The 12,270-nt window shown below is 47.4% G+C and overlaps 1 protein-coding gene across 1 annotated transcript in view; it reads right to left on the bottom strand.

Moving 5' to 3' along the window:
* adam19a (ADAM metallopeptidase domain 19a) overlaps positions 1-12,270 on the bottom strand; it is a 33,235-nt gene that overhangs the window by 16,070 nt on the left and 4,895 nt on the right. The window contains exons 2-3 of the mRNA XM_061809188.1: positions 11,772-11,851; positions 98-174 (exon numbers count right to left, since the gene is read on the bottom strand). Of these exons, the coding sequence (XP_061665172.1) occupies positions 98-174; positions 11,772-11,851 (157 nt within the window). The remainder of the gene's footprint in view (positions 1-97; positions 175-11,771; positions 11,852-12,270) is intronic.

Below are 12,270 nucleotides of genomic sequence, written 5' to 3'. Positions count from 1 at the left end.
AAGCGCCAAATCCGCTGGAACAAACAACTCAATGTTGAACTTTGGCAACACGGAAAGCGGGCGAGAGGAGGAAAAAGTTGGTGAATGCAGTACTCACCGGTTATGTTGTACTTGTAGCACCAGGTGGAGGTCACTGGAGGAGAGCACAATTTCCCCTCGAATGGGCCGTTCATCCTGTCGGATTAACAAAGAGATATTTCCAGAGTCAGATAATTATGCGACGTGGCGCCGCGAATCAACGTGCTCCCGATTATGTTTATGCCGTCGGTGACGTGAGCCGAGTTGTGCCGAGAGAGGTTTAATCTTCGCCCTCGCGCGCCGGCGCCGCCTTTACCTCACGTTGAGCGACTGGTCCCTTCTTGAATGTCACTGGGATTTCGTTAGCTCGTCAAATCCGCGCCGGTGACCGAGAAGAAATTGGCGGCGGGGATTTAGAAGGACGGAGCGGGAGGTTGTGTTAATGGCGAGGGAGCCCAAACAGATGCAGGCAGAGGTGCGAGAAGAAAGACAGGAGATGGATTGATGCATTTGTGGTTCCCAAAGGGTTGAAAGGCAAGGAGGTGACAACTGGAACATTCTGACTTTGTAGCATTTACTTTCTCAAATGCTCTTCCCTACACGAGAGCTTGATAACAACTTCGCCTGACAGTGACATTTTTGGGGTGAATCACGATAAGGCGGCACCAGCCGGCATTCTGTGATTGAAAAAGTGAGCGCGCGCGTGTGCGTGCGAGTGTGAGGGGAAATACAAATCCTGGGAAGCATCGGATATCAATTTCCTACCCCGGCGGAAGAAAGATGAAGGTTGCATGGACCCATTTTACTTTTAAAGCAGCCTCGACGTTGAAGCAGCAGATATATTTGTCCTAATCTAATATTTGTCATCTTCCCTGGCTGGCATGAGGAATAGTTGATTTGGGCTATAGTCTACACCCCCCCCCCCCCCGACACAACCACCACCACCACCACTCCCCCACCCCCCATCCTTTATTATTTCCTTCCTGCGTTCAGCAGTCGAGCCAACAAACTCTGCCGTGTATAACTAAAGCAGAAACCCGACCGCATGCGAGGTTTGCGAGAACATTTCGCAGCGCGCCGCTAAGTTAGTTTCTAAGGAAACAAGTTCACCGTTCTGCAAAGAGGGAGGAGAACGTCGCAAATAATCGCTGCAAATGCGATGATCTTAAACGAAGTTTGTGAACAAGAATTACTTTCAGCCTTCTCCAAGGTGCATCCAAAATGTATTGACTCAAATCCTGACTCATACCTCATGCTCAGTGCTTCTGAAACATTTTTTGACGTTAAAATACAGTAGCGTATTAGGCCCAAGTGTTAATCAAAAAACAAGGCAGGTTTTAGTCCTAATTCTACAAACCTTTGCAGCAACTAATGGTCTCACATCACCAGTGATTAAAGGCCAAGTGTCATCCCAATAATCATTCTAAAATAGATATTGTAATGACAAATACGGATAACATTATTCACTTCAATGTCTATATGAAAAAATAAATATGAGCAGAGAGCGCGTCGTCCAGGCGGAGATGAGACACCCCGGCTGAAGCCGTAATCAGCGGACACAGACACATTTAGCACCCCTGACTTACGGACGCGGATCTTTTGTTACGTTCTGAAAGGATAACGCACCCCCCCCCCCATTATTGTTTTTTGGGGGGTTTTTTAGTAGCTGTATGCACACCTAGCTGTCATTTGGAACCCACAAAGCTCTCGTCCTTTGCACCCGTGCAATCCATTTTTCACGACGAACCGGATCTTTTGAAAAAGTATGAAGAGCGAATTCATCCTCCCGAGCGTTTGAGCAATATCCAGCAATGCAACAAGCCGACATTTTGGCTAACACGAAGGAACAACGAGCTACCTTCCAGCTCGTAAAACTAGTATAAACAAAGGCGTCCGCTTGAGTGCGCTACTGCCCTGTACGTCACTTCCTGCTTCTTCTGGAAAACAAATCCTTCAGGAGGATTTTCATGGCACGAGTTACAAAAGGCCATATACCTCAAAATCATGTTTTGTGGTGAAAAAAAAAACCAGATGGGTCCATACCGGCTGCCGTATTTTCATGAATAACATCCTAAAAATCATGCATTTCATGACAGAGGCACTTTAAATGGGTGATTGCTGTGTTTCTTTCCTTGTGTCGCATTTGGTGAGCCAAAAATCGGGCCAACACAAGCAACAAGGGCGCGCCTCATTAAGTGCTTCCGCCATGCCGTTCTCGTGGCTGCCTCTTTTTTTTTTTTTTGGGGGGGGGGGGCGTATTGATGTTTCTCGCCCTCGCCTGACGCGACAGAAGACATGCGCTCGTGTTCAGGCTCGTCACATGCATTCTGCAGCACCTGGATCCACACTGAATACACAAGATGCAACCCCCCGCCCCTGCCCCCACCCACACCTCCGTGGCAAACCGCAGCCCGCAAGTTTACCGCCAACCCTATCACAGGGGAATTTAAAAAAAAAAAAAAACGAGAAAAAAAAACAACACGTTCTGATTAAAGCAAGGTTGAGTTTCTTGCTTACCAATCCCGGGGAGGCATTGCAATTTATTTCTCGTTAAATCGTTGGCCTCGGCCTCGTGAACCAACCAAAACGTTGGAAACGTTTCCGGGCCGCCGCAGAAGTGCGCAGACAAAGAAAAGGCCGGGTAAATAGCGGGGAAGAAGAAGAAATGTATTTTCTGGCTTCTGGGTCAATTATTGTGACGTCGTAATGTCCTCGGAATGTCTTAAAAGTGGTCGTTTGAAATGTTATTTTTAGAAAGAATATTTTCCTGACACCCGGTCAAAGCGCTTGGCGATATCACTGCTTACTCGCCTACCACGGCGAGGCAGAGTCTTGTCCATTAGGAGCTACTTAAGGTCGAGCGTATGACTGGAGGCGCAGAACAAGCCGGTGGATTAGAGGGCGAATGTCCCGAGAGGGGGAATTTTTGCCACTCCAAACTCACGTATGGCACGGAATGCACCTCGGCAGGACTTCACCTCTGAAGCCGCGAGCATATCGACTCTCTGGCTCGGGAAGGAGCGGCCGGGGGGCGGTGGGGGTGGGGTTGCCGGTCCCTCGGGAATGCCACCCGGCATCCCGTAATAAGCGCCTATGCACTGAAGGAGGGACGAGTCGTTATCTGAGAGGGGTGGGCTCAGGTGTTAACACTCAAGTAGAACACGTAATTGGTTTTTTTGTTTTTTTGTTTTTGGGGGGGGGGGGGGGTAGTATGAGGACATCCACCACTTCCATGATCTTATTTGCTCAATAGAACTTTGTCTATACACACACACACTGCTGCACCCCCCGCCCCCATCCTAGAAGTGAGGGAAGTCGTGAGCTCGAGATACATCATAAATCGAGCATGTTGGGGCCGCAGACTGAATGGGAGAAGACCAGCAGGAAAGAGGGGGGGGGGGGGGGGGCTTGTACGGAGTCCTCCGAGCCTCATGTGCAGACCATCTTAATGAGAGCCACATTTAGGTCAACAATTCGTGCCCCCCCCCCACTGCCCCCGCCCCTCTCCCTGCTTCTCGCAAGCCCCACCCCATCCAGCCTCCTGAGAGAGGACCAGCGCAGTTTTGACAGTAAAATCCCCACCCAGCATGTAAAAATCACGGGGGGGGAAGAAGCACGCTTCACAGTGGTGAAGGACGCTTGTGAACTTTCAACCCGAGCCAAGAGAGAGGAATTGCTCGGCGTACGTGTTCAGATTGATTTTGTTCCCCGCCATAAACGCCAGACCAGATTCTCATCTCGCTCGAAGCCGGACCGAGGTGGACCTGGCGTCGCGAGTTGGCTTCCGTGGCGTGGCCGCGTCGCTGGTGATGCGGTCGAGGAAGGAATTGACCTCACAAGTCAATGGACCGCCGTTTTTGTTCATGCGCTCGAGCGATACAACCCGGCCCAACTGCAACTGCGGCGCCCGGTCGGCATCGGCGGAAACAGACCGAGAGAGCAATCCGGATTGTCGCCGGCGAAGGCCCAATGCGTCACCAAGTTGTCCGCGACAGCTCCTGTCTGAAATCAGACACAAATCCAAATCCTTTAGGACGGAACACATTCCAATGTTTAATGCGCTCGACCTAATCCTGACTGGAAAGTCGCAAGTTCCTGGAAAGAAAGTGAGAAAACGGAAAAAAAAACGAAAGAAAAAAAAAAAAAAAGCACTTTGTCGTCGTGGGGTTGGGGGGGGGGCACACGTTGAACCCTGGCCACAGCTCGCATTCAGGAGGGATGGATTAAAACATGGGAGTCTGGTGAGTTGACAACTTAAACCTTGCCCACAACTACGCCTCCAACTCTCTAATGATCAGGTTTATGCAGCTTTTTTCATGTTCCTTAATAATTCATGTGATTTGCAGCCAATGCAATGATTTGTTTCTTTTAGCTTCTATGCGGCTGTATTGAACTTATTAATCATGATCCAGATTTTTTTGTGTTGCATTTTCATGCAAAAAAAAAAAAAAGTACACTTGATTTGAGTCGCATTATTTTTTGCAGCGTGTCACGTTAGTCTTGCCTTGCATGACAAGCGTTCAACTGCGGAAGACAACACGAAGATCGACGTCGTTTTTGGCGACTTGAGGTTTGAAAACGGGATGTTCTCCGAGGCGGAGGGGCCACCGAGCTGAGTCACAGAACGCTGCCAGAGAAGCCACAATTGCCACTCGAATCGCGGAACTGAAACAAATGAGGGCGAGGCCACAGAAGCAAACACATCACGCTTAAGAATTGGGAAGTTAAAAAAAAAAAAAAAAAAACCTAACTGATGGCGAGAAGCCTTCAAAAATTCACACCTCATTAACCTTTGCGGAGAACACGGCGCACAATAACAGCGGTTGGGCGCCAGCAATTAGAGTGCGAATGCTAATCGTGAGCGGATGTACATTTAAACTGTTGGGTTGTTTTGTTTTTTGTTTTAAAGTCACTCGCAGCATTGTGTACACTCGTGTGGTGTGGCAGGCAAGGACTAGAAAAAGCACCGTGATAACTTTCAGTTAAAAATGATACGATACCACGGTGGGCGCTTGGCAGCTAGCCGAGAGTTCTCCAAAAAAAGAGGCACAGCGTGCTTGCTTCAAGCAGCTCATTTCTTCTTCTGTAACTCTAAGTGGAAAGAACAAAAGCCAGACAAGCACGGTGCGGTAGATTCTAGCGTACCTTATTCAGTCCGATCCCTCCCCCCCCCCAACCCCCACTCACACACAACAACCAGTCTGGAAAGCATGAAGAGAAACCACCTGAAGCAGCTATGCAACACTACTTTTCCTGATGCTTTAGGTTTTTGCCTTCGAAGAGGTCCAATGTTCAGGTTGCAGAATCAAAAGTCCAAATGTTTCTATCATATGTGCACAAGCTCAGGTTGCAATGGCGAGGACGCAATTAACTCATTTAATAATCTCCGTCCTGCCTCGCCTTCATCCTCAGCGGACACAATCGAGTCCCCTCCGGCTTTTTGTCCCTTGGCCGGATCTATGATTGGCCAAATGAAAAACCGTTATTGCCACAGAGACTTCTGAGCTCAAACGCGGCGCTTCTTCACAACTCATTTAACGGCGAGCGCTCCCTTTCACCGGCGGTTCGCGCACAATTCAGCGACATAATCACTCTGGAACAAAACCCGTCCAATAAAATGAAATTGCGACAAAAAGCTTTATTCAAGTTCCAGTCTTTGAGCTTGTCACTGGAAAGAGGACAATTGCAATCATCCCTCACAGAAGGGGCACTGGCGTCGCTCTCTCCGTTACAATTTCTTACAATCAGAATCAGAACGACTGAACCTTGTCTATTTCGACAGCAAAAATATTCCCCAAATAAAATAAATACATAAAAGGAGGCCTCAGCTCGAGGTTTTCTTGTTTACTTCTTAAATAATTTTAGAGTAGCAAGTTGACTATCACATTTTAATTAGCGTTTGGAGTAAATAGTGACTGGTTTTACACTCGTAGAGCACTTTTTGGTCCGTTTTGGTTACAGAGTTTTCCTCCTAATAAAACAAATAAACACCGTCTCAATAAAGTTATTGGGTGGTCCAAATTAATAGTGCCGCGGTCGTCTGGTGCGCGCTATTCGACAAATGAGCGGAAAACCTTGCGGTACAAATGGAAAGACCAAGCTAACCTCGTCTTTATGACATTTTAACCGTTGGATATTGGGAGACAAATGGCCATGAAACACACGTAGACTGATAATATCGCAGTACTCAGAGCATAGATTATTATAATTTTTTTTTTTAAATCAGCTGCAAGGAATGACTAATATCACAGTCACTTACTGAGTAGCAGGGTATGTCATTACATGCGTTTATAAAGTACAATATGACTGATTGCTAGAAATTGGAGGGGGGGGGATTTTGTTATGAGCACGCCTACAAAATTTGCTGCGGGCTTTATTATTTTGAGTATTGATCTTTTCGGGGCAGACGTTTGACAAGCTGTTTTCACGACAGAGAAGAACAACAATGATCCGCGTCCAAATGTTTGTCAGGCGTCCTCCCCGGGGGGAGCCGAATTTCGAAGCGGGGCGGGCGAGGTTGTCCCACTTCTCGGAAACGACATCTGAGTCGACTCCCTCCTGTTTGTCTCCGGCGCTTTCGCAACTGGGAACGCTCCGATTCAAGTCAGGATCGCGCGGCCTTGGCATGCTCATTTTCCACGTCTTTTTTTTTGGATTATTATTATAACTCAGCATGCTATGTCGGCAAAAATGCGCCGCTCACTTTTCAAACCCGGCGCCGTCCTTTGAAAGCGAGTCATATCCCATTAGTGCTCCCCGAAATATCCCGAAACCCCAACAGAGCGACGTCTCCCGTCTCCTCGTCACAAGACGTCTGGGCGTTGTGACGCGGGCCTGATCAAAGGCGCCGTGCCACTCACGGGCACCCCCACCCGCCCCCAGCCACCCGGGTGCCGTTCGTGTGCCCCGCCCGCCGCGATCAAAACAAGACTTCCAAATAATCTCGTCGCCATCTCTTCCACTGTCGCCTCTGATTTGAATAAAAACAAACAAACAAAAAAAACATTAATAGCTTTATTTGCTTGTTTCGCCTTGAAGTCTTTTGGACTGAAGAAGATTTCTTTTCCCTTAGGATAGGTCGAGTCGGATAAAATACTGATGCAAAAACATGCACACACACACACACACACACACACACACTTACCCCCCCAAAAAAAAAAAAAACGAATGCACCTCGTGTTCATTATCACCAATACAGTAGTTACAATGACACTCCAACTAAGACCACAAAAAAAAACTAAATCAAAACGACTTCTATTTTAGATCAATCAGGACTTACGCACACACACAAAAAAAAGGGTTCAAACTCAGACAACTCCCCTAATTTCACAGCGATGGAAGTGGCAATCATCATTTTGCAGCTCATCTACGATACATTCATGAACGATATGATACGACTTATTAATTGCCCAATAAGCGAGACTAACCCTGGCTGAAATCTGATTGGACAAAAAAAAAAAAAAAAAACGAAAACTTTGTGCTTTGTGAAGTCAGGCAACTATTTATACATCCATCCAACCATTTTCTTAGTCACTTATCCTCACAAGGGTCGCGTGAGTGCTGGAGCCGATCCCAGCTGTCAACGGGCAGGAAGCGGAGTACACCCTCAACTGGCTACCGGCCAATCGCAGCGCACATTGAGACAAACAGCCGCACTCACAATCACACCTAGGGGCAATTTAGAGGTTCCAATTATTGACGATTTGTGCACAAAAAGTCAATTATTTGTACATTGGTACAAATTTAACAAGTCAGTCATTTGTGTGTTGTGTTTCCAGATGGGGCTTTGCTAGCAGCGCTTTGCTATCGCGCTATTACACAATCATGCTCAAAAGGGAAGGAACCAGATGTCCACTGTAAAATCTTATCATCCCATCGTTAGCCCAGACATGAGGACAGTGTTTATTTTCTGCGCCATGCAGAGGGTTGGTGAAGGATTTTTTTCTCCCCCCCCCCCTCCCCGAAAGTTTGCAGAGAGAGTTCAATTTATGTTATGTTATGATAACGAATTTCCACCCGCTGCTGCGTCATGACGGTGACTACACGCAACAACGTGTGCTTTCTCCTTGAACGTTTCATTGGCTGCCGTGAAAAGCGTCACAAAAAGACACTCGCGAACTGCGGATTTGTGTCCTCGGCTCCCTTGATGTGCGGCAAACATTGGGGTTTTTTTTTTTGGGGGGGGGGCGTTTTCTTCCACACCCACGCCGTCAAAATAAGACTGACAGCTTCGGGTCTGCCTCGGCGGTGTTTGTTTTTGTAGAATTCAAAAGATGCAGGAATAACCAGATTTTCTTTTTTTTGGGGGGGGGGGGGGGGGGGAACAAACGTGCTCATGACCCGGCAGCCTGACCTTGCTGGTGTGACTCACCGGATCGTGATCCCAGAGATGGTGAACGCTCACCCATGTGCGGTTCGCTATGTTCAAATTCATTTTTGTCGTGGACAAAAAACATAAAAATCATGAATTGCATCATCATACTGTATTTACACATGAAACTGACAAACTAGTTTTGGAATCAGAAATCAAGGGTAATGGGTTTTTCAATTATTGTTGACATTTGGAAACACAAATATGCTTGCAATCTCTCATCATCATTTATGATATGAAAATTGGAGATTTTGATACAGATTTTAACAAAAAAAAAAATCATGCAAGTTCATACACATGTTTTGCCTTTGCGGGCCACATAAAATCATCTGCCGAGCCTGATCTGGCCCCCGGTCCTTAAGTTTGGCATCTGTGCCCATGAATGAGCATTTTTTTCGGGGTGTTCTTTGGCTAATTGCCACAAGATGGCGAGAAAGTGCTGGCTAAAAGAAAAGGAGTAATTGTTGTTCAGAAAAGCTTTGGAGGCGATTCTTGACTTAAGATCTTTACATGTTAGCCGAAGTTACTTGGCTGAGTGGCCCAAGCCCCCCCCCAAAAAAAAAAAGTTTAGATGAAGATACCAGAAAAACAATAAAATGTATGGCTTGGAGCTGAAAAAAAAAATGGATGTGAGCTTGGCAAGCGCGCACGCATCGCAGCTTCCTGCTGACTTTGCTCAATCGAGGCCAAGCGGAAACGGCAGACGAGTGTCCAAAATCCAGACGCGGACAAAGCGAGAGAGCGACAGAGAGGAAAGAAGTAGTTCGTGTCAGCAGAGAGCCGCCGACAGCGTGATTATCGGCTCTCGGAAACGAGCAAATAAGTCCTTTGGCTCGGTCGCCTTTGTTTCCCCCTGGAGAGCGGTGACAGGTGAAAACTAGCGTCTTCTTGTCGCTTAAACGTCAACAAAACACGCTAATAAACGACGGCGAAAAATAGCTCGTATTAAGGCGAGCTAAAAATACCGCTAAAAAGTCTATTTTAAAAAGGCTGTCTTGATCCTTTCGACGCGTCACTTTCGATGAGAGTCGGCAAATGCAGATAAAGGTCTGGTAAAAGTGCTTCTCAAAAGGCACTTACTTATTTGAGCGAGACCGCTGGGAGCGCTAGCTTGTTATCCATGACACACACAAAAACTATTTTCTTCAAGCCAATTATTTAACGCCTGCAACGCTTTGCATGTAAATTGCAGAGTGTAATTCTATTAGCCAGCAGTCCTTATAGGGGAGAGCATGAATTATGGATTCATGAATTCCCCGGATTGCATCCTGTCGTCTCAGCCGTATATCAAGAGTGAGCGGTCAGAAACGCCGAAAGGTTATCGATAACACGGCGCGTACGGTTTTTCTTGCCCCGAGGCTCCGACGATCCCACGCTTTATTTGGTTGCGGACGAAGCGATGACCGCACGGTGAAAGCACGCGCGCGGCGGGCCAAGGAGCGCAATTCCCAGCTCTGGCCCGTTTGCGACCGTTCGGGAATTGGAGGAAACGCGCTCCCGGCGACCTGCTCTGTGTGTTGGCATTCAAACTCTAAAGCAGGGGTGTCAAACTCGTTTTTATCCCGGGCCACATTGGAGTTCCCGTTTCCCCTCACAGGTGCCGTAATGACTGTGAAACCATAAAAACCTTTCACCCCTTCATCATATTTACACATTTAATTTATGAACTGGGGTGGGAATGAGAAATCAAGGGTAATGGGTTTTTCAACTATTGTTGATGTTTGGTAAAACAAAAATGATTGCGATATATCAACGTTATCATTTATGATACGACAATTTGGAAATTTTGGTCCAGATTCCAACAACAAGGTTGACACATAATATGCCTTTGCGGGGCACATAAAAATCATCTGGCGGGCCGGATCCGGCCCCCGGGCCTCGAGTTCGACACCTGTGCTCTAAAGGTTCAAGTCCAGCCAAGGCTAATTTCCTGTGGCGTGGGGCTGCGCGTCGTGATTTGTCCCGACCGGATATGCCCAAGAAAAAACGGACAATCGTACATCTGAAGCGCGGAGAACTTGCTCCCCGTTGAGAAAACCGAATTCAAACGAGGACAACAATAGCGTGTCGGCAACCAATTTATGCGCAAACGCGACGCCGTAAAACGCTGACGCCACGCCGTGCGCCTGCTCATGTCACCCGGGTGAAATATCGCCGGCGGCGCCCTCGGCGGGGTGACGAGGCGTGTGGCGACGAGATAGGACCTCGCTGCTGGTGCTGCTGCTGCTCCGACGTTTGTTTGTGGGGCAAAACAGTGACAGATAAGACCCTTTGCCTCCATTTTGATAGCTATTGAAACACATTCAGATAAGCCAAACCCCTTTTGACCCCCCCCCCCCCCCCCCCTCTCTCCCAGTCTACCATTCTGAAGGCTACACGTCGGTTTGGGAGCATAAACACACTTTAGGACTGTCTGGTACAGCCAACTAAGCGAGAGTGTTTTAATGTGTAAATATATGTGATACTTCCGCGGCGAATTGATTTAGGGGATTTTTGCCACCGCAACTCGGGACTTGTTTGAAAGCAGAAAATGAAGGCTGACTGATGACGGGCACATATTTGCCCAACACGCACGTCTGCTTGACACAAGCCTCTTATTGTTCCTCCGGAGCGTACGCGCGTCCGCTCGTTGTCATGCGCGCCGAGGAAGCCAACGCCGCGATGCAGATGAACGCGTGACCGCGAGTCATCCGGCGCAGTTACGTTTCTCGGCACGACTCCCCGTTTCCTCCGCTCCATTCATTTTCCGTCATGACTGGCATTAGGATGCGCGAAAAGCCTCCGCCGGTGTCTGCTACGCGCTTCTCACAATGCTCCAGAGACAACAAGCTCGTCTTTTAATCTTTTAAGGCGTACAAACCTTTTTTTTTTTTTTTTTTTTTTTTTGGTTCAGGTAAAATAGGTGCTTTGGATCGATAAAGGCTGGGTAACTGGTTTATGTCACACGGCGTTGCAATTGTGTGCATCAAAGATGCAAGATGATGACGCTTTTTTTTTTTTATTCTTCTTAAAAATCAATTCAAATCGTTTGATATGGAATCGCAACCTCAGTTTCCAGCGATGTTCACTCTAAGCTGCGCAACTGCGCATTTGCGCACTCGTCGCACGTTCACACTCTCAGCGCAGTGAACTAGAGTCTGATGTATTTGAAAAAAAATGTTTTTTCATAATTTTTTAATTAATCTGAACCTTTTAATGAGCCGTGTAACTTCAACGGATGACACTGATTGAGCGCAGTGCGTACGTCTGATGTTGCGCACAGCGGTCAAAGGGAGCGCTCACGGCCTTAGCGTGTTTGCTCAGACACGTAAAAAATTAGACGGAATATTGGTTCAAGTATTCTTTTCTTCTTTTCTTTTTTACAGATGATGAGTTGACCGACCTGAGATGAGAAGTCCGCCTCCCTCTTGTTTCGGCCTTGAGAAAGCCATCTTGCCGTCACTGTCCGTCCTCTCTGGAAGCCTTTGGGAAAACAAACACAACAACAAAAAAACATGAGCACAAGATTAACAGAGTTCATTCTGCTTCATCAGCTCTGCGGGTCTTGTGTGTTTTTGCCCGGCTCCCCCAGACTATGACTGGTTTTGCCTCAGATTGGTCCAAAACAAATCTCCGGCTCACATAAGATCAGGAAGGTTTTATTTGAGCAGAAATGCAATAAGTACAACAAAAGAATCTAAGGGTGCCGTTTCCATCGCTAAACAACAAAAATTGTCAGCAAGATGAGCGCCTTATATCACAAAGGAGGGGGGGGGGCAAAATTCCTGATCACCTTGTTTCCTCTCCTCGAGCAAAAGTCATGATTATTCACGGATAAGACGGGAAAGATTCCATAAAATGTCAGTGGGCCCGGAATGGCTCCCGACAGGCGAGGGCAAACG

Source organism: Syngnathoides biaculeatus, chromosome 21, assembly GCF_019802595.1.
Source record: "Syngnathoides biaculeatus isolate LvHL_M chromosome 21, ASM1980259v1, whole genome shotgun sequence".
In the NCBI taxonomy this organism is placed as follows: Eukaryota; Metazoa; Chordata; class Actinopteri; order Syngnathiformes; family Syngnathidae; genus Syngnathoides; species Syngnathoides biaculeatus.
This window is presented reverse-complemented; position numbering and strand designations above follow the sequence as displayed.